Here is a 26,075-nt window from a genome sequence, read left to right on the forward strand (position 1 = left end):
ATTGGGCTTCAGGAGTGCAGACATGATCAGAAGAGGGTGGGCAGGTCACAGAACGGAAAGAAGGATTACGTAAGGATGTCGACGAAATCTTCTATAGCCAGCGGGGCTCAACCCTGGACGCGCATTACAATCACCTGGGGAGTTTCGTGCAGGCCCCTAGCCAATTATATCAATCTCTGGGCTCCCCCCCCCGCCAGGTGATGCCAATGTGCAGTCATGAGGGAGAACTGCAAACCTGGAGAATAAGAATGTTTCTGAATAGCAAGTAACAGTTCTCAGCAATAGGAGGAAAGATTTAGAGAAAACTTATGCAAGTCACAATTGTTCCAAATCACTTTAATGTAATGCCTATCTCATACTTGCTCAGTAAACCATTTTATTTTTAAAATTTTTTTGTTGTCATTAAATTTGGTCCTTTTTGGTACAGTTTATATCCATCCTCCCCAAAAGCACCAATCCAAATCCCAAAACATTTACAAATACAATAGAACTTACTGAAAACTTCTGGAGAAATTTGAGTTTGTTGCATCATTGAAGAAGCAGAAAGAGAAATAATAAAGAGATATAATAAGGTGCAGGAAATTTACCCAGGAGGTTATGGGGAACCACTGACAGGCTTTGGGGGGGGCATATAAAACGGAAAGACATTGTTTTGACATCTTCAAACCTAAATTTCTTGCACCCTAACATAATAGGTAAAAAATAGATCATATGTTCACAGCTTTCTATTTTCCACCAAAAGAAATGGTCCAATCTTCAATTTTCCAGCTTAATGAATTCAGAATTTAAAACTAGGGTCACTAATCACTGTTTTAAAAAATCTTTGGGGGGTGCCTACTTGATCAAAATATTTAAAGGGGAAAATCTGAAGTCCCAGGGATCTACCATTGGATTGCATTTCATGCCTACATGGTGTGTCACCTTTCTTTTCCCGTTGGTCAAATTGAAGCAGGTCTGGGTGGATTTGAGTCCCACACTGGCCAACATGTTCTACCGTGAAGGTTATCAACCAAGGAGTCTCTCACCTGGAGCTCCAAGGGCACAACACTTATGGTCAATATTTTAAGCCCGTACTTAGCCCTCTTCCAAACAAATAGGGTCACTGAGTTTGATTTGTTTTTCCCCCCCAATGGAGGTGTGTCCTAGCCAGCTTCCACAACTTGCTTTTTCCATACCTGGTTATTTCCACTAATAGTGGCTGGCAGATTTTTATTTTCAACTCTTGAAATACAATATCATTGCTTCCTTGCCTTTTCTAGGTCAATAGAGAGATCTTCCCACTCTTCTATGTGGGACTGCCTTAAATTGTGGCCTGGTGGACAAGCATCCTTGGATTAGACAAGACTGTTTCAGATGCAATAAAAAAAAATGATTCAAATGGTCTTCTTAAGCAATAAAGAAATTGATTAGGACCCAGTTATCATTTGTCTCTCTGCTATAAATATGGTAGGCTTCAAATGCTAGCATGACTTTCCAACTTAAACTAGAGGCAGACAGGACCACATACTTTTGAGTCAGGTTACACAGCCTCTTTATCAGTAACTTCCTGGGAAATGCACGGATGTCTTAAGCCTGAGCTCCAGAAGCAAAAGGGAGTTCTCATGATTGGAATTTATTTCTAAACTGTTTAGCAAATAGCCAACAGTCACACTGGAACAGTACCAGAAGGGAGCATGGGGAATTTTTTTTGGGGGGGGGGAATTTTAAATCTCTAGTTAACAGATGTCTAACCTTTTCCATTTGTTTTGGTCTCCATTTATGCTGTTTAAAAATTAAGTTCAGCATCGAGTGATGGCACACACCTGTAATCCCACTCAGGCAGTCTAGGCTGAGGATCCAAATTCAAGGGCAACCTAGGAAACAGTGAGATCCTGACTCAAAATATAAAGGGCTAGGAGTATAGTTTAGTGGTAGAGTGCTTGCCTAGCACATGCAAGGGCCTGGGTTTAATCCCCAGTACTAAAGAAAAAAAAAAAAAGCATTCAGAAAAGCAGATTTGAGTGAGACAAACTAGAGAGTCTAGGACCTCTAGGCAGAGGGCTCCCCAGGCCTTTACAAGTAGGCCCAGATTTTTGTTCAAGCATAATACTTTTCAAGTAACAGGCTCTATTAACATGAGCTTTGCAAATCCCACAAGCCTGGCTTCGCATCTTAGCCCTGTAACTCCTGAAGGGCTTTGTGTCTCTTTGTAAAATAAATATAATTACTAGCCTGTTATAAAAACTAGAAGCAGGGGCATAAGCATTTACTAAATTACACTTTATTGGTCTTGTAAAAGATAGTGGGATTCCTTGAGTTTTATAAGACAGTATGGGGCTGGGTTTGTGGTTTAGTGATAGAACACTTGTCTACATGTGTGAGGCATGGGTTCGATTCTTAGCACCACATAAAAAGAAAAGGTCCATCAACAACAAAAAATATTTTTTAAAAATGTATGATTGTTAAGCAACATCTTCACTGAATAATACTTTTGAGCTGCTCCCAATCAGGGATCCTTGTCCTAGCCCAACAACTCAGGATTGTTCCTTAGAATTAAGAACCAGAGGGCTGGGTTATGGCTCAGTGGTAAAGCACTTGCCTTGCATATGTGAGGTCCTGGGTTCGATTCTCAGCATTGTATATAAATAAATGAATAAAAAATAAAGGTCTGTCAATAACTTAAAAATTAAAAAAAAATTAAGAACCAGGAAAAAAAATAGGGAGGAAGGACTAAGGATTAGGAAGAAAGAATCAGCCTTATCCTATCTCTGGGAACTTCTACCCTGGGATCTTTTTAACACCCTCCCTCCTTCATTCTTCCACTCTAGTGCCTTTCCCCTGCCCCACCATTCTTTCAAAAAAAAAATCACTTATTGTGGTGCTTGGGTTGTGGTTCAGAAGTAGAGTGCTCACCTAGCATGCATATAACACTGGGTTTTGATCCTCAGCACCACATAAATATAAAATAAGGATATTGTGCCCACCTATAACTAAAAGATATTAAGAAAATCACTTATTGCAATTTCTGTCCTACAAAGAAAAGCAAATAAATAAGAAAATATAAATATGAAGTCTTTGTCTTCAGAGGGCCTTTCTGTTTTCAGGACAGAAAACAAATTAGTGCTCAATAAGCAGAATCCCTGTAACATAATCTGAATTCAATATTATTTTGAATATCAACAGGGCTTCTCTATTGTCTTCCAACTCTGCCTTCTCTCATAGACTACTTAGCAGTTACATCTACCCTTCCAACCCTAAAGGTAGAACAATCCTTTATATTAACACCAAGCTACAGAAAATAAATTACACAAAACTCCTCAGCCTGCTGTAACAAAATACCTTAGACTAGATAATTTCTAAACAATAGAAATGTATTCCTTACAAAGCTGACTGGGAAGTCTGAAATCAACGCAGCAGATCCCATCTGGAGAGGGCTCATTTTTCTGTTCTAAAGACGGTGCCTTCCTGCAGCATTCTCATGGAATCAAGGAGAAACCTTAATAAATTCTCTAGGTTTAATCTGCTTCACCTGCTATAATTTGCTCTTTTAGATTTAACCCATTTCACCTGCTCCTAGTTACCTGCTTTTTTACTTTAAAAATCAACACTGTTAAGCCTCTGACACATGGGCTGTCATAATAACTATTGATCATGACTAAATTACCAGTTGTTTCCCAATCTCTAATCACCTTTCCCCACACCACAGACCATAAATATCCCTAAACCCTATTCTCAGGGAGGCATATTTGAGACTTGCTCTCTCATCTTCACACAAGACCACCTCGTGAATAAACTTTCTTCTGTAAACATCGTTGTTTCAGATTGCCATATTGTACGGGTGACAAAATGGGACTGGTAGTGATACCATAGATTACTGGTGAGTTCTGCTTCCTCACATGTTGAAGTATGCCATTAGAGAAGCATGCCAAGGCAAGCATATAAAGCAGGGTTTATTTTAAAAGGGGTATCACAAACTTCTCTGGGAAGGAGAAGGGAACCATAGCTGTTATCTTGTATCCCAAGAAGTGAGGGAATTCTGGCTTTTTATATGTGCTAGGCTTCCTTTGTTCTCCTGCTCCTTCACCCTATCTTTCTTCTTCCTACAAACATGACTAGGCCCAGGAAATGGTAGGTGGGATGGCCAAAAGGTGAAAAGCAGTTGGGCCCAAGGGGTCAATGTGGAGTGATCTGGCAGGAAGGGGGCCCAGGATAAATTAATTAACAACTTTTACAACTCTCTATGGGGGAAGGACAATCCCTGGGATAGGTTACCTTAGCAACAATTTGGAGGGGGCCCAGTGCTGGTTATACAGATAAGGGTGGATTAAGGGCTCTGAAGACATTAGCATTTCAATTCCTCCAATCTCTGGATAGACCCTTGCCTATCTGCCTGTCTAAATCTGGCTTCAGTACCATCCATGGTAGAAGGGGCAAATCCCCACCCCCCGTGGAGTCTTTTATATCAAGCTTAGTAATAAGCTGATTTTTCATAAATCTTTTGTATACACATATTTGTTACAAGTGTATTCCTTTCCGCTGTAGGCAATTTTTTTTTCCCCTCCAAAAGTAACATTACTTGAGATTTACAGAGACATCTTCCTTCCTCAAATGAATGAGGTTAGTAAATGATGAGCAATCACGGGTAATTGTTCTTGGTTTAAGTCTTCATCTTTAGGAGCTGAAATCACTCCTAATCTTAACAGTCAGGGGATGACAAAGTCATCAGAGTAAGGCAAAAAATAAATCTACCTGATGAGGGGTTTCTAAGAGTCAGTCCAGGTCAGCCAACTCCATAAACTGGGCTGGAGGTAAGGAAGAACATTGAGGCAGAAGGGCCTGGCAAAAGAAAGCTGCTCAGTTGGTGACATCTAGGAAGCAGAGAAAAAGCTCAAACCTCTCCCATAAGGGCGCTAATCCCTCATGACCTAATCACCTCCTACAGGCCTCATCTCTTAACACTTGGGCCCTCAGAATCCCTGAAAGGAACTAGGAAAGAGGGTAACAAGTGATACAAGTCTTACATCCTAAGATGGGTTTTCTTACGAAATAGTATTTGAAGAACAACTTCAACAATAAAATGGATGAGGAGTGTCCCTGCAGGAGGAATAGGGGAGGATGGGGGGTGGGGGGTGACCCACTTTAAGGACAGTAGGTCTTAAAATTAAAACAGTAACAGGGCTCATAAAGCAGTTTTAGGAGTGAAGGCCACGTTCAGGTTGACCTGGGGCATGGCTTCAGTGTCGGCCCACCAGGTTGAGTGAGTCCCAGCGTCCAGCCCGCGGCTGGCCTGCCCCACGTTCGTTGCCGGGCGATCGCACGCAGCGCAGTGCAGGGCTCGGGAATGCTTCGGGTGACGGCCGGCTGCGGCAGCGGCGGGGGTTGGAACTGTGGTGCGGGTGGCGGCCCTCGCCGGGCGCCCCCGGGGACCTGAGGCGCGACAAACAGCGCACTTGGATCGCGCCAGAGGAGCTCCCGCCTCAAGCCGGCAGCGCCTGGTTCCTGAGGAAGAAAGCAAGGCCGCGCGGCCGCTTAGGCTGAGCCGGAACCCACCGGTTGCTCGGCGCTGCCTCCCGCAGCCTTCAGCGCACAGGTGAGACTCGGCCGCGGTGGGGCGGCCCCGGCGACCCCGCCCCGGAGCCCCTGCCGCAGTCCCCGGCGGCCCAGCGCCAGGCCGCCCTCAGGATCCGACCGCAGGTCCGGGTGGCGGCGGCTACGCGGACCCTGGGACCTCGCGCTGTGAGGCCGGGGCCCGCGCGGGGTGAGTTCCGGGGGCTTCCTGCCGGCGGCGGGCTGTCCCGGGTGCCGGCTGCCGCTGACGGCGGGCGGAGCCGCTAGGCGGCGGGGCCCGGAGCCGGCGGGCACGGGGACGGGGGCGTCCCTGCTGCGCTAGGCCCTGCGACCCGTCGCTCTGGCCTCGTGGCCTCTTCGCACACCACAAAGGTGGTAGTACTTGTCCCTGCCGAAAATAAGGCACAGAAAGGCACAAAGAAGGCGGCAAATCAGGCGCGCCCCTGCTCCCCGGAGATCGGCCGGGTTAACACTGGGCGTAAGTCCGCCTCCCCCTGTGAGCACCGGCAGACCCCGGATCGCTAAGTGCAGGAACTTGGCCTCTTTCTCCCAAAAATGCACCCCGCGCGTTTCCCGGAAACCCCAAGTGTTTCCCCACGTCCTATAGGTTGCACTAGACTGCGGTGCTCGGTGCAGGATTGTGCACCAGGAATGTGACCGCCGCATCCACCCCCCAGCGGCTGCCTGGGCTTTGACAGGACTGTGATTTACTTAATAGAGGCAGCCCCTCCCTGATGGTGCACGTACAGGTGGTTTTCAGTTTTTCCCTGGGGAAAAAAAAAAAAAAGCAACTGGTAGAGTACTGTTTCGTCTGTTTTTTTTTTTTTTTTTTTTTTAGCATAATTGTTTAGAATGAATCCCTAATAAAGCGTTATGCTCTACCCTCCGAAATGGCCTTCAGATAAGTATTCCCATTTTTGTCCTCTGGTAGGTAGCATTTAGACTGGCTCCACGAAGTTCTCGACTTTGAGGGCCCAGGGCTCCACATCAATCAGTGTCAACACTGTTTTGAAAGAGCAACCTGCTGTATTTGCTGGCCTTATCTGGAAATTTTGTTGAGAAAGCAATTAGGAGCCTCTTACTAACTTTTTAAACTGACTTAAACCACTTGGATGAATCACTACAGTTGAACCTAAATTAAGGCAGTATTCAGGCTGGAGATAGTAAATATTGGAACCATCTAAACCATGTTTAAGGCATGGGTGTTGGGTTGCTAGGGAAGGGATTTTCGAAGATTGTGATTGAAGGTAAGTAACAAGATACTCAAAAAGCTTTCTTTGAAGACATGGAAAGTTTCAAGTGAGTAACATTGTCCCCATCAGTATAAATAAGTAGAATGTGTTTGTCCATTTTTTTCATTTTAAAATCTCCTTGCAAAAATAGAGGAATTTTTAAAAAATTGCACCGAGTTTGATCACATAATCTTGAAAACTTTTTATTTTTAATTTTATTTTATTGATTTAAAAAATGACATATACAGCACAATTTTTCATATCTCTGGTTGTATATAAAGTAAGTTGATACCATTTCGTGTCTTCATACATGTACTTTGGATAATGATGTCTATCACATTCCACCATCCTTGCTATCTTGAAAATTTAAAGTATAAAACTTTAAAATGACAGTATGTTAATCCCTTTCTCCCAAATTTTAAACTAAAGCCTTCAGGACCCTTCCTCTGTAGAGCCATTCTTTTTGGCCTGTGCTGCTTACCTTAACGACAGATATCCCATTCCTCCACCAGCAGAACAGGTTGTTATTTTTTTTTTAACAACTTGATTTAGATATAACTCACCCAATTTAAAATGTGCAAGTTCAGTTTTTTGTATTTTACATTATTTTTACGTTTTGATTCTATACACATAAATTTACCACGTATAAGTGTACATTTCAGTGGCATTAAATACATTGACAGTGTCGTGCAACCAGGGTCACTATTTGCAAAATTTGTTCAACACTTTAAACAGAATCACTGTTAAAAAAAAAAAAAAAACAAACTCCTGGGGTGGGATTGTGGCTCAGTGGCAGAGCACTTTTCTCCCATGTGTGAGGCACTGGGTTCGATCCTCAGCACCACATAAAAATGAATAAACAAAGATATAAGAAAAGCAAAACAAAACAAAACAACTCCCTTTCCTCCTTTCCCCAGTCTCTAGTAACCTCTGATCTACTTTATGTCTCTGAATTTGTCTACTCTAGATATTTCATATAAGTGAACTTATACAGTATTTGTTTTTTTTTTTTTCTGGCGTGTTTCACTTAGCATGTTTTCTGATTCATCCATGTTGTATATATCAGAATTTAATTCCTTTTTTTTCTTTTTCTTTTTCATTTTTGGCCTAATAATACTCCTTTGAATGTTTATATATTTTGTTTCTCCATTCTTATGTTGTTGGACACTTGGGTTTCCATCTTTTGGGATATTGGAAAAATGCTGAAATGAACCTTGGAATACAAGTATCTGAGTGCCTGCTTTCGGTACTTTCAAGTATATATCTAGTAGTGAAATTGTTAGGTGATGTGGTAATTCTGAGTTTTTGCAGAACCATCAGAACAATTTTCCATGACAGATGTATTATTTTATATTCCTACTGCAATTTACACAGGTTCTAATTTCTCCACATCTTCACCAACACTCATTCTTTTCTATTTTTTAATTGTACCCATACTAGTAGGGATGAAGCTATATATTATTGTGGTATTGATTTGCATTTCTCTCATGATCAATGGTGTTTATCATCTGTGTTTATATGACCATTTGTATATCTTCAAAAATCAAAGTCTGTTCAAGTCCTTTGCCCATTTTAAAATCAAGTTATTTGTTTGTTTTTTGAGTTGTAGGTGTTCTTTATATACTAGAGATATTATGCCCTTTTCAGATACATGATTTCCAAATATTTTTCTCTCATTCTGTAGGTTATCACTGTCTTGTTAATGTCCTTTGATTCACAAGATTCTTAAATTTTGGTGATGTCTAATTCATTTTTTTTTTTTGCTGTGTTTTGGTATCTGTTGCCAAATCTACAATTGTGAAGATTTATTCCTTTTTCTTATGAGACTTTTATGTTTTAGCTTTTGTATTTGGGTCATTGATCTAGTTTGAGATAAACTTTGTGTATAGTATGAGATAAGAGTCCTCATTCTTTGAGTATGGAAATTCAGTTGAGCCTGTACCATCTTTCAAAGAGACTGTTTTTTCCCTACTAAATACAGTTTGTGCCCTTGTCAAAACTCAATTGGCCATAGATGGATGGGTTTACTTCTGAACTCTCAATTCTGTCCCATTGGTCTGTATCTATTCTCACACCAGCACCACACTGTTTTGGTTACTACAGTTTTATAGTAAGTTTCAAAATTGAAAGAGCACCAGGTTATGAGGTTGACTTGATGCTAATTCAAATGAATAAGTTCTTTAAAGACAGAGTTGTATTCTTCAAATTTCCAATAACACCTACTACAAGGTCTTTTGATAGTAGGCCTAAATATTTGGTGAATTGAAACACTGAAGGCTGGACACAGCAAAACCTTTTTTACAGTCAATGTACACCTCTCCTCAGCAAAATAAATAGAGCAGAGCTGCTGCAAATCATGCACAACCAGAGAGAATTTTTTAATGTCTATATACTTGACTTTGGAGTGCTTTTAGGATACTTAGTGAGCACTTGTTGAATGGATGGATTATGTTTGTTCAGGTTGATATTGGTTTGTATAGACCATCTAGAGAAGTCACCAGTCATGGAGGTAATTGTGGGGATATTATTAAAATGAAAATCATCATATGGCAATGAGTATTTTAAAGTTTGTTTATATACTGATTTCTGTGCTGTAGAGTTTAATGAGGTTTTAGAGTAATTATTATTTTTCATAGTCATTTTCTTTCAGATCTCTAGCTGAAATCTCAATTTTACTTTTAAGTTTACCTGAAAGACTCACAGATGGGTATATTTTTATATGCATGAGGTGAACTGACTAGGGATTTTTAATTATTTTCTCTGATATAAAAAAGTTAAGAAAACCTGACAGCGTGTTAATCAGTTGAATTTATAACTATTCAGAGTGTATTCTGCTAGGCATGGTGGGGCACACCTATAATCTCAACTACTTGGGAGGCTGAGGCAGGAGGATCACAAGTTCCAGGCCAACCTCAGAACTTAGTAAGGCTCTTAGCACTTAGAAAGACTTTGTTTCAAAATAAAAAATTAAAAGGACTGGGGGTGTGGCTCAGTGGTTGAGCGCCCTGAGTTTAATCCATAGTATCAAAGAAGAAGAAGAAGAGTATATTCTACTGGGTATGGTGGTATATGTAAATCTGAGGCAGGGTGATCTCGAGTTTGAAGCCATCCTGGACAATTTGGTGAAAACTTATCTCAAAATAAAAAGGGCTGGGGATGTTGCCCATTGGTAGAGCCTTGTGTGCCAGGCCTTAGGTTCAGTCCCCAGCACAACCAAAAGAAGAGAGTATTTTCTACATATGTGTCCCAACTTCTTAGCAGAGGAGGAAGTCAAAAAACTTTTTTTTTAAAGTACTGAGATAGATATGAAGTATATAAGATAACTGAGGTCACAGGACTAGTGAAATTTCTGGGAAAAGAGAGAAACCCAAAATCAGGAAACAGTTAATTTTGGACATTTTTCTTACACATTAATGAGATTTGTTATGGGGATCTCTTTTTTAAGATGGAGTCATGTGGACATTTTTCTTTATTCTCGGTGCATCATTGGAGCCTTCCACAGCATTGTTAGAAAGTGGCGTAGATAATAAAAGCATAGGTCCAGCAGTGGAGGTGGCATTTAGAAGGGTAGCTTGTTGCCTTGATTTCCCCATAATGACAAAAAGAAGCTGGACCAGGTGATCTTATTGTTTCTGTTTTTGTTTCCAATGCTGAAAATTGTATGACTCTTAATATTTTGGTTGGGGCTATTATAAGATAGTGTTCACATTAATCCTTGCATATAAAGCAGTTGTTTTCATTTAACCTCTGTCTTTGAAATGGAACAAAATTTGCAGCCTTTTGTATGCCAGAAATAATTATTTAAAAGTTTTATAGTTGTTGTTGTTATTATTAGGTACCAGTACCAGGGATTGAACTCGGGGGTGCTTAACCACTGAGTCACATTCCCCAGCTCTTTTAATTTTTTATTTTGAGACAAGTTCATGCTAAGTTTCTTGGGGCCTCACTAAATTGCTGAGGCTGGCTTTGAACTTGCAGCCCTCCTGCCTCAGTCTCCTGAGCCGCTGGGATCACAGGGATGTGCTACCACACCCAGCTAGTTATTATTATTTTTAAAAAGACAATTTCATCATTTGTTTAAACAAATGGATAACATGAACCAAAAAATTGAAATACTACTAACTTTGCATTAATGCAGTCTTTTTCTTAATCATGTCTACAGAAAAACAAGCACAGAATAATATAATTTTATATTGATTTGTGACTTTGTGTTTAAGAAGAAACATCAAGCTAGTCGTGGTGGCAGGTGCCTGTAATCCCAGAGGCTCCAGAGGCTGAGGCAGGAGGATCACAAATTCAAAACCAGGCTCAGCAACTTAGCAAGGCACTAAGAAACTTACTGAGATGCTGTCTCTAAATAAAATATAAAAAGGGCTGGGAATGTGGCTCAGTGATTAAGCACCCCTGGGTTCAATCTCTATATCAAAAAAAAAAAAAAAAAGAAAGAAGAAACATCAATTTTGATATACACCGTTATATGTATTGTATTGCTTCAAATTTGCTAGATAATTGCTTCAGCACTTACTCTGACCACTGTATATACTTTTTAATTACAATATACACCATCAATTCCTGGAGAAAGAAAACTTGGTACCCTTTAGGTAGTGCATGAATAACTGCTGAATGGATGAATGAATACTGGTAGTTTTGAGAAATTTTTTAAAAAGAAAATGTGTTCTTGATTTTTAATTTGCTGTTGTCATTTATACTTCTATATGAAAATAAAGGTAGTATAATTAAGAGAGTTCCTGTTTTATCTTTGTGTGACTTAGTAATATTTGAAATCTCTTATAATAGGAAACAGGGCGATTCCTTCAGGTTTGAATGTCATGCTACTGAACTTTCTAGAATCTCTAAAAGTTTTAGAGCTAAATTTGAATAACATTCTTAAATCCTCTCTGATTTACAGAGGATGCTTATTCGAGGTTTATATTATGCTATTTGGCTTATTCTGTTGCTTTTTATTCTTTTTGTTTTTATAGTTGCAGTAGTTGCAGGATACCCTCCGTTTCATAGAATATATCTTTGGGCTTCTTGAGCCTAGAAAAATTCTTTCAAGGGCCTGGGTTCAATCCGCTGCAAAAAAAAAAAAACAAAAACAAAAACAAAAAAAACCCCACAAAGACTAAAAAAATTCACAAACTTGCAGTACTTAAATAAATTAAAAAATGGACTTATTTTAAGTACAAATCTCTGCTTGATTCTTAGCTTTTCTTTGCCAGTTGCCCATTGGAATTTTTTTTAAAATATTTATTTATTTATTTATTTTTAGTTATCGGCAGACACAGCATCTTTGTTTGTATGTGGTGCTGAGGATCGAACCCGTGCCGCGCCGTATGCATGCCAGGCGAGCGTGCTACCGCTTGAGCCACATCCCCAGCCCCTGGAATTTTTTTAATGGTGTCAATCTCTTAACATTTTTTTCAACAATGTGGCATCTGGATGTCCCCAGCCTGAGAGGATTTGCATTGTCTCATTTTTAGCAATGAGAGCATGCTCTTAGGCACTTATTAAGGAGAAGACTAAAGCCAGGGTAGATGTTGGAACCAAAAGTAGTTGAATTTATGATAGTTCAGCAGGAGTGCAACTCTTAATTCCAAATATTCTAATGTGGAGGGTTTCCTGTGCATGTGAGTATGTGTGTGCTTTTGGTTTTAGTAAAATTTAATTAGCACTGCAGTCTAGTTACTCATTTCTTGATTATACAGTACTGGGCTGTAGTTCTGATTTAAACCCTGATAGTGACCTGAGGGATTCATGTCAGTTTTGTGGATTCATTATTGGCACTAGTAATCTAAATGAAATTTAGTGGGCAAATTAAGTTCATTCTTAGAATGCAAACCACCATATCCCGACTACTTCCTACAAATTTCTCATTTGGAAGTAGCATTTTTTAAAACTTATATTTTTACCCTCTAAAATGCACTGTACAAATTGCATTATAAGTTGGTTACCACCCTGTAACACTGCAGAAGCATCCTCTTTACCTTGGAGTTTTATATAATTCCTGATCCATGGCCTCAAACCCTTGGGGCTTCTTGTGCTTCAGTTTAAGAAGCATGGGACCTAGAGGATCTCTTAGGGCTCTTGTAGCCCTGATATTCTATAATACTTGAAATAAACTAGAATTTATTTTCTAGTGTTGAGAAATTATACTTTTAAAAAATGATAGGAGCTGAGCATGGTGGCATGCCTTTAATCTCAGTGACTCAGAGGCTGAAGCGGGAGAATTGCAAGTTCAACTCAACAACTTAGCAAGGCCTGAGCAATTTGGTGAGACCCTGTCTCAAAATAAAAATGAAATAAAATAAAATGGGCTGTGGATTAAAAAAAAGAAGAGAAAAGACATTAGAAATCTACAAAAGAAAGATATATGAATGGTTGATTTGCATGGTTTTACTTCTTTCTCTGAAAATTAAAAGATTGCAATTCTATTGTATGTATAAAAACTGTTTCATCAGAAACTGCATGCAATTTAAGAAATGGATTGCAAAGTTAGAAAAGCCCTTCGTAGATGTCATTGTTGTTGCTTTCAACCTTTCTCTGCTGCAATTCTGCTTTTTTCTTTCCTGGCTGCTAATTGGATTAAAAGACTGTTTTGCCAGCCATGGCATCTGGAGATGACAGTCCTATCTTTGAAGATGACGAAAGGTAATGTCCTGCATTGTAATAAGACTAGCTTTTGAACGTTTCAAAATTGCTAGGATAATTCCAAAGAGTTATTTATCCAGTCTATTCTGTTAAGGACACATTTTGTGACATTGCAGAATGCACAGTTCTGATTTCTGATTTAGAGCAAGGGGAGTGAATACCTACGTGGAGGTAGCCACCACTAGCATGTCATCCTTTCCCACTGAAACTTCATGTGAGGTCTCCAGATCCCTCTCAGCACAGAGTTCTTGGCAACCACTTCAAAATTATACCAAGTCCTTTTAATGTCTATGATTTAAAGCATACAAAAGAGGAAATTACAATGAACAAGAAAGAAGATGGGAAGAAACAGCCAGAGTCTTAGGTTTAACTCCGAAGTTTTTGCCATTTAAGCCAGGCATGGAGTAATAGCACACTCCTGTGGTCCCAGCTACTTGGAAGGCTGAGTTTGGAGAGTCACTTGAGCTCAAGAGTTCAAGACCAGCCTAGGCAACATAGTGAGACCCTGTCTCAAAACAAACAAAACCCCCATTTCTGCCAGTTGATGTCATTGTGACCTCAGGCAAGCCCTTAATCAGACTTATCTGTAAAGTAAGAGTACTAGTGCCCATCTCGTGAAGAGTACTGTAAGTTAATATATGTAAAGTTCAGAACAGCTGGCACACAGTAAGCACTTAATGCCACTGTTAGTTATGATCATTATTACTGTAATAAATGGTGTTTCTCTCAAAGCTAAAATCTATTTCAATATCAACATGTTAATTTTATATTATGCCATTCACATATGATACATATATGTTAAAATAATAATATAAAATATTATTTAAATTTTGCCAGAAATTTTTTGGCAAACAATTCTTTTAAAAAATTTTTCTACAATAATGCTAAGAATTGCTGTTTTCCTAGCATTTTTTGTATTATTTTTATTGCAATAATAGGATATTTCTTCCATGACTATTTTCCCCCCTCAGTCTTGGTATAATAAATTAGTAAATTAGAATCTTTTTTGATAAGATGAATTCCTAATCATTATTTTAAGTATGAAAAGTTAGGAGAGTTTTTGTTTTATAGTGATCAGATCTGAAAAACAAAAAATAATTACATATTGAGTTTTGTTAATTGGTAAGGAAAAGAGACTTTTTACTGAACTTTCCATGTATATTCCGGTCTAGAACACTATGCAGGATAAACGGATTCTTAATCCTATTAGTATTAAGGTGACTTTGGAATTATCGGACTATATACCCATACATAGTAGTCGTAAATAAGGAGGAGAAAGTAGTTACATGTTCTGTAAGTAGGATTTCTTAGGAAATATCACTTCAATGTTTATAATTTTAGGAGTTTCAAGAGTCTGATATTTTCATCTTGGAAGGATTAATTATTCTGTTACTGATTTTGACCCATTATAATAGTTTTGTTTTATCCCTTTAGCCCTCTTTATAGCCTGGAAAAAATGACAGATCTCGTAGCAGTCTGGGAGGTTGCTTTAAGTGATGGAGTCCACAAGATTGAATTTGAACATGGAACTACATCTGGCAAACGGGTGGTGTATGTAGATGGGAAGGTAGGAAAAAAATGTTACTTTATAAAATATGGTCACAGAGAAACTTGATTTTATCATGTGAAGTCAGGGCTTTTTTGTTACAGTGGTTTTCTTTATGTTCTGGGCCTATATCATTTTGCTCTACAAAGCAAATAATAATAAATATACCAATTCTTCCAATATAAATCTAATATTTAAACTTAATGCCTTATTTTCTAAAACCTTGGCATTATGAGTTTAAAAAAATATCTAAATAACATTACCATTTGGAAACTTTGAAGTCTCACATTATTTCTAAAATTAGATATTAATTTTCTTCCATTTTTGTCTTTTAAATATTTATATATATACATATATTTTTAAACCTAGGAAGAGATAAGAAAAGAATGGATGTTCAAATTAGTGGGCAAAGAAACCTTCTGTGTTGGAGCTGCCAAGACAAAAGCAACCATAAATATAGATGCTATCAGTGGTTTTGCTTATGAATATACTCTGGAAATTAATGGGAAAAGTCTCAAGAAGTACATGGAGAACAGATCAAAAACTACCAATACATGGGTATTACGCTTGGATGGTGAGGACTTGAGAGTTGTTTTAGGTAAGTTAGTGCCATTTCTGCAGAATTTATTCAGTTTTTATGATGACTGTTTAATTAATTCCTCTAAACTATACAGACTTTTGTGGGAGCCTCAAATAAGAGAGAGAATGTCTAATGTGCCCTGTGTGTATGAAAATTCACTTAATCCACTGTTTTGTATATGGCCAGATATTGATGGGAATGGATTGGAGGGTTATAAACTTAGGTTTTAAAAAAGTAATATTAGGTTTGGGGGTGTTGCTCAATGGAAGAGCACTTGCCTAGTATGCTCAGGCCCTGGGTTCCCCAGGTGCTGGAACATAGGCATGTAATCCAGCTACTCAGGAGTCCGAGGGTCTCAAGTTTTAGGACTGTCATAGCAGTTCAGTGAAATTAAAAAAAAAAAAAAGAAAGAAAGAAAAGTGCCAGGGATTTAGCTCAGTGGTAAAGTACCCCTAGTTTCAATCCCTAATACCAAAAAGTTAAAAAAAAAAAAAAATATATATATATATATACACACACACACACACACACACACATTTGTTGTTATTTAGTATTTTTCTTTGTAAATATGTCTTAAAAGCAATTAGAAATTTGAGATTAATTAATAAGACAGTTTTCTGTAGGTAACAATAAGTATAGGACTGCATTAGATCAAAGTTGTCAAAATGTAGCTAAGGTAGATTTTTTTTAAAAAAGTAACTTTCTCTCTTCTGGTTACTCCTAGTATTTCATACTGCTGAGTTAAGACTGTTTGGATCATCTTATAAATTCACCAATTCATGTGTTTAGGTAGTATTTGTTAAATGCCTGTTAGTGTACCAGACACTGAGGATGCCTAAATGAAAAGAGCTTATCCACAGTCTAGTCAGATGCTACCAAATACCTTAAACTAAGGTATTTTTAAACTAAAAAATATTTATCAAGTACTAAGTACACAGAGTTAAAAAATAAATAAAAGAAACCCAAAATTACTGCCTATATAGCTTGTTTATTGAAGTAACTGGATTGATTTGTCTAGAGGAGTTTCCTATGACTGGATCTTGCTGATTGCATACCTGTGACATGTCTGTCTTCTACATTTCCTGTAAAAATGACAGTTGCCTCTAAAGAATTGGTCAAATTTAGGTTTGACTTTTTTTTTTTTCTAGGAGACCACTTATGGTTTGCTATGTCATGGAGCACATGGTGTTTGTCATTTCTCTTTTTTACGTCCACCACCATTAATACCTAGATCCTTGCCAAACACTGATATTCTGATTCTCTTGTTCTTTTTTCTTACCTTAAACATTTCTATCTTGTTACCTTAAATATTGTATCTACTCATTGGTTACACAAAGAGTGGTACACTTTGTATAGGAAATACAGGATGACTGCTTATTTTTCCCTTTATTCCCCAGCTTTCAAAATATTGATTAGTCCCATTTATTTCAGCTAAAGAGCTAGAATAAAGATTAGTCTTTAGATTGGCTCCTGAGTCCTTTTGATACACCCTCAGTGAACTTTGATGCCTTCTTTCCTATCTGGTATGACAAGATATTTCATGTTCATTTTGAACTTTTTCTGCCCAAACCTGGAATCATCATTTCTCCAAGTCCTAGTTTCTATTAGTGGAAAATGATATTTCAGGAGCATAATATTATCATGCACTAAGAATGCTCATTTATTATTTGTAGGTTTTTAGTGGACAAAGCAAGAAAATTTTGTGCATGGGTAGAATGGAAGGATGGATGGATAGGTAGATGGCAGGGAGCAAGGAGGGTGCTTGAGAGGGAAAGAGGAATGAGGTAGAAACCTTTTTTTTTTTTTTGCCTAGTATGAAGTATCCTATATAAGTTCCTATTGATACTTGTAATTCAAGTTCAGGACTTCCAGGTTTTTACTTAACCTTACCTAACATCTGTATCTTCTTTTCTCCACACTGGGAAGAAAAGGACACAGAGACTGATGCAATTAGGATATCACTTCATTACTCATTTGCTTATATACATAATATATCATGCTATCATCATTAATTACTACCAAAACTTTAAAACATTTTTTACATATCATCTTCATGTACTCTATTTACAGTGTAAATACTGTATGTACATACATACAACTCCACCTGCTTCTCCTCTCCTCCACTCACTCTCCACGTCTTTTTTTCTTTTGCATTCTCAAAGTAGTTAATACTTGTATTTCTGTAGCCATTATTAAGTCTTCTGTGTTTTTACAGACTGATCCTATATTGGAAGCCAATAAATAACATTTATATTGTGCTTTGTAAATATTTTCACAGAGCAGGCTGTGATTACATTCTTTCTCTCTTTTATTGTCCTATCTCCAGCATCCCTCACAGGAAGTTGTTTTTAGTGTTAAGGTCAGATGGATTTCTGTTATATAATCTACCAGTTACTCAAAATTGTTTTACCGCCTTTCAGTTGACTTTGTATTCGGACCGTGATATTTTTGTACAGCTTTTTGTTTTATAGACTTTCCTGATTGGCTTTCTCTTTTCTTATTGGAAGTAGATGTCCATTCTTTGTCTATATTCCTAATGTCTGTTATCATTTTTGTTCATATTTTTTATTATTTGTAATCCTCTTCATGCTTAACAAAAATAGTCTTGGCAGTCTGTTGCCTTCCTGTTTGAGAGTAGGTAGCTCTTGGTCTGCTGCAGAGTGGCCATCTGAGCTTTCTTTCACGGACCTTTAATTCTCCCATTATTGAACTCCACAACTTCCGGTTTCATCTTTCTTTCTTGGGTGTGTGTGGGTGGGGGATACTGGGGATTAAACCCAGGGGTGCTGCACCACTGAGCTATATCCCAGCCTGTCCACCTTTTTTTATAAAACAGAGTCTTACCAAGTTGCCCAGGCTGGCCTCGAACTTGTCATCCTCCTGCCTCAGCCTCCCAAACGGCTGGAATTACAGGTGTGTGCCACCCCACTTGACCCAGTTTCATCTTTACTTAATGGTAATTTCCTGACCCAGGGTATCATCTAGGAGATAAGCATTACTTGACCCTCAGGCTAAATTACTGTTTTTGCCAAATACAGAGTTTTAACTTCAAAATCATTGTATTTCAGAACTTATGAAAGATTTGTGCCAGTATCTTCTATTCTTATTATTTTAAATGAGAAATTTTATGCCAGTCTGATCTCATTATTCTTTTTTCTGGAGTTTTTAGGAGCTCATCCATTATCTTTCCAAATGTTGCAGTTATATGGTTAAGGAATGTAGTGACTCAAACCTCAGTCAAGTTTTAGAACCATTGTATCTCATTGCTTATTGCTGGGAACTTTAGTTTTGAAAGATTGGATTTATTATCAACATATTTGAACACATGGGGCTTTTTCAGACAATGAAACCAAGCCTTTAAAATGATTTGAGGCTACCATGCCAACATTGTACTCAAGTGATACTTAACATTTCATAGTGGAAATGAAGATGTCCGGTACTGTACTTAGTTTAGCTGGTCTCTTAAATTCCCACTTGGGAATTCTCTCAGGCCTTTAAGAATCCTTTTCTCCATATACTCTTTGTCTGTCTTTACTTCTTTTTATCTATTTGTAACCCCTTATGATGATCTTGTAAGGGAGAGAGTTCAATCCAAACTTGTCAATTTGGCCTGGCTAAAAGGAACCTGGTAAGAAGAGAAGGCCCGGGTTAATTTGAGGTGAAAGCAAAATTGCCTAGAGTATTCATACTGTAGGGTTTCTTCTTCTAAGTTCCACCAAACTGCAAACTATTCTAAGGCCTACATTTTACATATCAGTGATGAAGAATTCAGGCTTCAGGATCAGAGCTGTGTGGTGGGAAAAATTACCCTCTAAGCCCTGGTTTCCTCATCTGTAAAATGGAGATATAGTATCTCCCTCACAGAGTTGTGTGGGTGATGTTTACTTGAGTTAGTGTACATAAAATACTTAGCATGTTTCTCACATAGTGAATTCTTTAAAAATATCATTCGTAGTTGTTTTTGTTACTTAGACAAAAAACAAGCTTACTTAGGGTTGGAGTTATATATATGTAGCTATATAATGTGACAAGTTTCAAATAACAATATCATATAAGTTTCCAAATTTTATATTAAGAAGTTAGAGTAAAGCTGGAAAAAATTTAATTACAAAAATATTCTGTTTTACAGAGGCCATATTTCATGCCAAATACTATGCTAGGCACTTTACATAAATGATTCTATCCCTTATTATTCCTGTGTAAGAGAGGTGGTATCATCCTCATTTATCCACAGGGAGATCAAGGCTCCCAGTGGTAGTGACTTGTCACAGGTACTGCTAGTAAGCAGGGAACTGGGGTCTGACCTCAAAGATCAAGCACATTCATTTTCACCACCTCAAAAATGTAGAGCATCTAAGGGGACAGAAGATAGTATTGGTTAGCATTCTCCTATGTCACCTAGGCCTTTTCCTGGGCTCAGGTGATCCTCTTGCTTCAGCCTCCCAAAGATAGCCATTTTTAATAGTGTTGCCTTTTAGTGTTTCTTTATTCAGATTCAAGCAAATACACATATTTTATTACCTCCTTATTACATGAAAATGTCTCACTTTATTTACTTAGTACATGTTGAAGATATTTTTGTATTAATACATGAAGAACTTGGTATTTTATAGCTGAAGAGTACATTTCAGTAGTAAATAGTTGTTTAATTCATTCCCAACTGATGGACACTTGGCTGTTTCTAATCTGTTGCTCTTAGAAACATGCATCTAGGAACACAGTGTACATCTTATTTTAGTACAAATTTCTGGAAGTGGGAAATAGGCTTTCTGAGTCAGAGAATAATTGTATTTTTTACCCTCATAGATTTTTACCTAGCAACCCCCTGTGGTACTAATTTTCCCTTGAGTTCTCCAGCACAGCACATTGCCAAACCTGGATTTTTTTAACACTCTGTTAAGAGAAAAAATTGTATTTTTGTGTTGTTTTTCTTTGCCATTTTAAAAGTAGTTGAGTTTAAGCCTCTTTCAAATGTTGTTACTTTTATGTTACTTTTCTGATTGTTCCTGTTCACATCCTTTGCTTTTGAGTTGTTAGTCATTTTCTCCTTTATTTCTAGGAATCTTTATATTAGTGAGATTAACCTTTTTGTGCTGTTTCAAGGTTTTCAGGGTTTTTGTTGTTGTTGTTGGTGGTGGTGGTGGTGGTTTTGACCAGAGATTGGACCCAGGGGAGCTTAACCACTGACTTGGATCCCCAGCTACAATTTTTTATTTTGACACAGAATCCTACTAAAGTTGCTCAAGCCCTCACTTAGTTGCTGAGGCTGGCTTTGAACTTGCGATCCTCCTGCCTTAGCCTCCCGAGCTGCTGGAATCATAGGTGTGAGCTACCATGCCTGGCTATTTCAAGTATTTTCTCCAGTTTTTTCATTTATTAATTTATTGTTCATTTATTGTATGACTTTTGCTTAAGTGTATTTAGTCCTCAGCCAGCACAGGCTTCATAAATGAAGGTTCGGCTAAGTGGCTAATCCAAAAGGGAGTTTGAATTAAAGAGACAAGACTCTAATTACCTTTAAACCAGCTCCAGGGTGGCTTCTCCTAGCTCCAGCCTCCAGCCACCTAATGTGGTAGCGAGGTTTACTGAAGAGGCTATGGAGAGAAAGAGAACACGCCAGGGAGTGGGCTTTTATTGGGGAACAAAAAATTCTGGGGAAAATCCCATCCAGTGAATATTAAGGGGGCAGTGTCCAAGGTCAGGTGCAATGATTGGGTCTTCAGGGGTATGGCCAGACATGCCTCCACATGGACAAGCCCTCGGACCTGGGGAAAGCTCTGGACACAAGGATGTGTCTAAGCGCCTCTCGCCCGGCCAGGGAAGTAACTCAAATCACGTGCAAGGATGGCCTCCCATATGTGTATCCATGGTTTTTTCAGTCATGCAAATGTTTGTTGTTTTACTTTTATGGTGTCAAATTTACTCCACTTTCTTCATGGGCTTCAGGATTAGCAGTGTTCCTCAGAGGCATGCCAGTGAGCTCTTACAGAAAACCTGCGTGCACCCTGTGTTCGTCAGGCACACTGAATGCCAGTGTCCCCACCACTGTGGCTTCCTTACAACTGTGTGCTCTGCCATGTGTTTGGACACACCAAGTCTCTCTGCAGCTGTGACCAGATGCTTCCCACTCAGTCAGCCTTTTGGGTGACCCCTGCCCATGTCTCCTGGTGCCTTCTGCTTTTCCATCTAGCCCATCTCAAAAGCCTTTCTCCTTTCTAAGCGAGGCACCCAGCTCACTGTGTGAGGAGAAAACAAGCCCCTTCAGATGGTGCTCCTGCCACAGGCACCCTGCCACACTCACACTTTGACTGGCTTTAGACTTGACCCCAGACAGGTTCTGACCGCCACTTGATTCCTGCATGCTTCTCTCCCCCTCCTCTTGTGGCACTTGCTGAGTGCAGCCTTCTCTCCTGCCACTTCTCAAGACATGAACACTCGAACACTCGCAGGTTGCTTTGGGGACTCCCCTACCCTGAGGAAAGCAATGGCAGTCAGCTGATGTGTCAGTGTACTGTGGTGGCATCTTGTTGCACCCCCTAGACCTATTTTTTTTGTTTGTTTGTTTTTTGGGTATTTTTTTTGTTTTGTTTTGTTTTGTTTTGTTTTTTGGTACTGGGGATTGAACCCAGAGGTACTTAACCACTGAGCCACATCCACAGCCCTTTTTTCATATTTTATTTAGAGACAGGGTCTCACTGAGTTGCTCAGGGCCTCACTAAGTTGCTGAGGCTGGCTTTGAACTCGCAGCCTCCCAAGCTGCTGAGCTTACAGGTGTGCACCACTGTGCCCAGCTCTCATACCTGATTTTCCCTTATGATCCAATAATTTTTCCCAAAGTGAAATCATTATAAATAAGAATATAGATTACTGTGCTATCTGGTAAGAAACTAAAGATTGAATTTCCAAACCTGACTGCTGACTATCCTGCATGGTGGTCTCTGTGCTCTCGTCTAGTTGGGTCAGTGTGAAGCAAGAGGGATTGTCAGGCTCGAGGACAAGGGACGTTCCGTGCAGACAGGTCCCTCACATTCACTCATATGCAACCCTCCCTCAATGATTGTCCTTCAGTATTTATTTTGTTTAACAAAACTTCATCAATTTGTATTGGTGTCATGACTTTCTATTGAAAGATGTTTTATCTATGAACAAAAATAGTTTCTCAAATTTCAGGGGCGTTTCAAAGCCATGAAAAAGTGTTGCATTTGAGAATGTTAATGGAACTTTAGAAACCCACTGTATCAAACTTTTCCTAAAATAATAAATTTGTAAGGTTATGTTTATCTTTATATTATAGAATCATAACCTTCCAACTTTATGTCACTTTCACAGAAAAAGACACCATGGATGTGTGGTGCAATGGTAAAAAGATGGAGACGGCGGTAAGTCACCATGGGCTCTGCCTCGATTCTGGAGATTTCATAATTAGCCAAAGTCTTCTTGGTAAAAAACAATAGCTAGGTGCCCCTCCCTCCAAACTCTGAAAATCTTTCCCAGACAGCTCCTAGGGCAGTGAGAGTTTGGAAACAACTTGTGTTCTGACCCGACACCGACCTCACCGTCCCTCCCACCCCACCTCTCCTGGTCCAACTCCTCTCCTAAAGAGTCCTCCTGTTAAAAAGTTCTTCCCCCAAGACTGCTGTCCTCTGTGTTTATCCATGTAAAGTAATGCTTGATACCACTGCTTCTCAGTTCCCATGCGTAGATGTCACCTGGAATCTTGTTAAAATGCAAATACTAGCATTTCCCTGGCTTCCACCAGTGCTCCTTGCCCCCAGATCATACGTAGAGTGGAAAGGTTCTACTCCATGCACCCAATGCAGATGATACTTTTCTAAAAGCAAGATTTTTATAATGCATATTAACTGTTCCTGGAAAATATCGTAAGTATTATAATCAACTTTTTCATCACTGTGATCTGACAGGAATAATGTAGAGAAGAAGTTTACTTGAGGCTTCTAGTTTCAGGTCCCCATCCACAGAAGGACAGCTCCTTAGCTCTGGACCTGAGATGAGCAGAAGATCAAGGCTGAAGGATAGGGCAGAGGAGAACAGCTCAGCACATGGCACCAGGAAGCAGAGCTCTGCTCACCAGGGACAGAATATAAACCCAAAGGCACCACCCCCCACCCCCCCACCCTCCCACCCCGTGACCCACCTCCTCCAGCTGCACCCCCCTGCCTTCAGTCACCACTGACTAATCTTTATCTGTTAATATGAGTTGATTAACCCACTGATTGGATTACACCTCCCTTAATTAATCATTTGACCTCTGAAAATTTTTGCATTGTCTCACATGAGCTTTTGGTGACACTTTGTAGCCAGATGGTAACAATAAGTAAGTAGGAAAGGTTTATTATTATGTTCATCATTTTTATTTTTGAAAGCTGTTATATGTATACATTTTTTTCCTTCAAAACTGAAGATTTGTAAGGATTGGCTACAGGTCATTTGAAAGAAACTTTCAGTTCTTAACAGAAATTTAAAAGCATCTAAATACAAGCATTAGACTTTAATTTTCTACAGCTTAACGCTTGACTAATACCTTATTGTCCCACTAGTACTTTTAGATGCTGTTGATACTGTAGACAAAGAGAAATATTTCTGGCACACTGATCCTTCTTTTGTTGTCCTAGGGTGAGTTTGTAGATGACGGGACTGAAACACACTTCAGCGTTGGGAGCCACAACTGCTACATAAAGGCCGTCAGTAGCGGGAAACGGAAAGAAGGGATTATTCACACGCTCATTGTGGATAACAGAGAAATCCCAGAGATGCTCGAATGACTTTGTATTAACGAATTTTTATTTTAAGACATAATGATCAGGACTTTTTAATTACTGTGGTAATTTAATGTGTTCAATATGTACTTATCACTACATTTAGTATGCAATGTTTATGTTTTTTAGTTACTTGAAACCATAATATTTCAAGAGTCAGGAAAAAAACTAATTATGTGCAGTCATAAAAATTATGATTTTTTTTGTAAATAATGCAAACTGTTTTAAAACTGAATAGAAGATAAGATATGGACCAAAATCACCAATGTTTTACAATAGCCACTGTATTACAATAAACACTGTAAAATTAAATTCTAGTTGTTTAATTTGTGTTTTTAAAAATGGAAAAGTTGGGGGGGAAGGGGGGATAGGAAGGGCAGCAGAATAGAATAGACATTGTGATTGCTGTATGTATATAGGTGACTGTATGACCAATGTGATTCTGCAGTCTGTACAATCAGAAAAATGATTTGTACCCCAATTGAATCAAATGTGTGAATTGCCAAGATCATTGTAATGTCAAGTGTAGCTAATTAAAAAAAAAATGAAAAGGGTTAGGGATGTGGTTCAGTGGTTAAGCATTCCTTAGTTCAATCCCCGGTACCAAGTAAAATAAAATAAAGTTCTCACCTTGTCTTGCCTTGCAATACCTAAAAAAAAAAAAAAATGGAAAAGTTGGGCTGGGACTGTGACTTAGAAATAGAGTGCTCGCCTAGCGTGCATGGGGCACTGGGTTTGATCCTTAGCACCACCGAAACATAAGATAAAGATATTGTATCCATCTATAACTAAAAAATAAATTTAAAAAAAATTATAAGTCTTGGAATATGTTTAACTTATGCAGACAGGTTGTCTCTTTAGCTTAAAGCAGTTGGTTCATAATGATGCAGTTAATTAATATTCTCTATGTGGTAACCTGTTAAGGAAAATTCAAACAGTGTCACATAAGAATTTAATTTTAAAATGTGGGTTTCTGAGGATGGTAAGCTCCTGTGCCTCAGTTTCCTTATCTTAAGATTGAGGCCTTTACTTGTTTTGATGTTTTTAGCTGTTGAATGAGGTACTTTAACAATGAAATCAGCAAAAAAGAAAAAGAGAAATGACATATTACTGTCTGTGTGGAAGAAAGAGGGTACCCCCTGCAGAGTTTGTGGTGAAAATAAGTATAATAAGTTCTTAGGATAGACATCTGATATTTATTAAATTAAAACTTTCATTTATATAAGATTCAAAAATAGTCTTAGAAGTCCAAATAATTCCCACATTACAGGGGACTTAGAAGGTGGCACAAAAGGAAATTCAGCAATGGTAATGTCCTATTTTTGATCTAGATGCTGGCTACAAAGATTACTTGTAAAAGTTAGGCTACATACCCATAGAACTTTTACCTCTCTGTAATGTACGTTATATTTTATAAAACTGTTGAACTCCAATAAAGCTTTTTAAATGGAGGCAACCAGGGATGTAGCTCAGTAGTAGAGAGCTTTCCTAGCATTTGCAAAGCTCTGAGTTCAACCCCCAGCACTGCAGGGGGAAAAAAAGATTTTAAAATATGCCCACTATGAGGTTTTTTAAAACATCTTATACACCCTTTTGGGACCCCATCCCTTAAGAGTAAAGCCATTGATATTAGCATGTAAGAATATATATACACAAGGATGTTTATTGCAGCATTGTCATTGTGAAGAGAAAAACTTCAAGTGGGCAACTGAATGCCCAACTGCAGACCAATGATAGGATGA

The 26,075-nt window shown here is 38.6% G+C and overlaps 1 protein-coding gene across 1 annotated transcript; it reads left to right on the top strand.

The window, feature by feature from the left end:
* Nucleotides 1-5,346: 5,346 nt before the first annotated feature.
* Nucleotides 5,347-24,625, top strand: Faim (Fas apoptotic inhibitory molecule). The gene is made up of 5 exons (XM_026385024.2): nucleotides 5,347-5,569; nucleotides 14,865-14,997; nucleotides 15,346-15,574; nucleotides 22,886-22,935; nucleotides 24,190-24,625. The coding sequence occupies exons 2-5, from the start codon at nucleotides 14,887-14,889 to the stop codon at nucleotides 24,337-24,339; spliced, it is 540 nt and encodes a 179-aa protein (XP_026240809.1). The 5' UTR covers nucleotides 5,347-5,569; nucleotides 14,865-14,886; the 3' UTR covers nucleotides 24,340-24,625.
* Nucleotides 24,626-26,075: the final 1,450 nt, after the last annotated feature.

This window comes from Urocitellus parryii, chromosome 2, assembly GCF_045843805.1.
Source record: "Urocitellus parryii isolate mUroPar1 chromosome 2, mUroPar1.hap1, whole genome shotgun sequence".
Classification (NCBI taxonomy): domain Eukaryota; kingdom Metazoa; phylum Chordata; class Mammalia; order Rodentia; family Sciuridae; genus Urocitellus; species Urocitellus parryii.

Coding starts and splice junctions, on each gene's coding strand:
- Faim (XM_026385024.2), top strand. CDS start 14,887: ATGACAGATCTCGTAGCAGTCTGGGAGGTTGCTTTAAGTGATGGAGTC. Junction 14,998..15,345: donor TGGTGTATGTAGATGGGAAG/GTAGGAAAAAAA, acceptor TTTTAAACCTAG/GAAGAGATAAGAAAAGAATG. Junction 15,575..22,885: donor GGACTTGAGAGTTGTTTTAG/GTAAGTTAGTGC, acceptor TCACTTTCACAG/AAAAAGACACCATGGATGTG.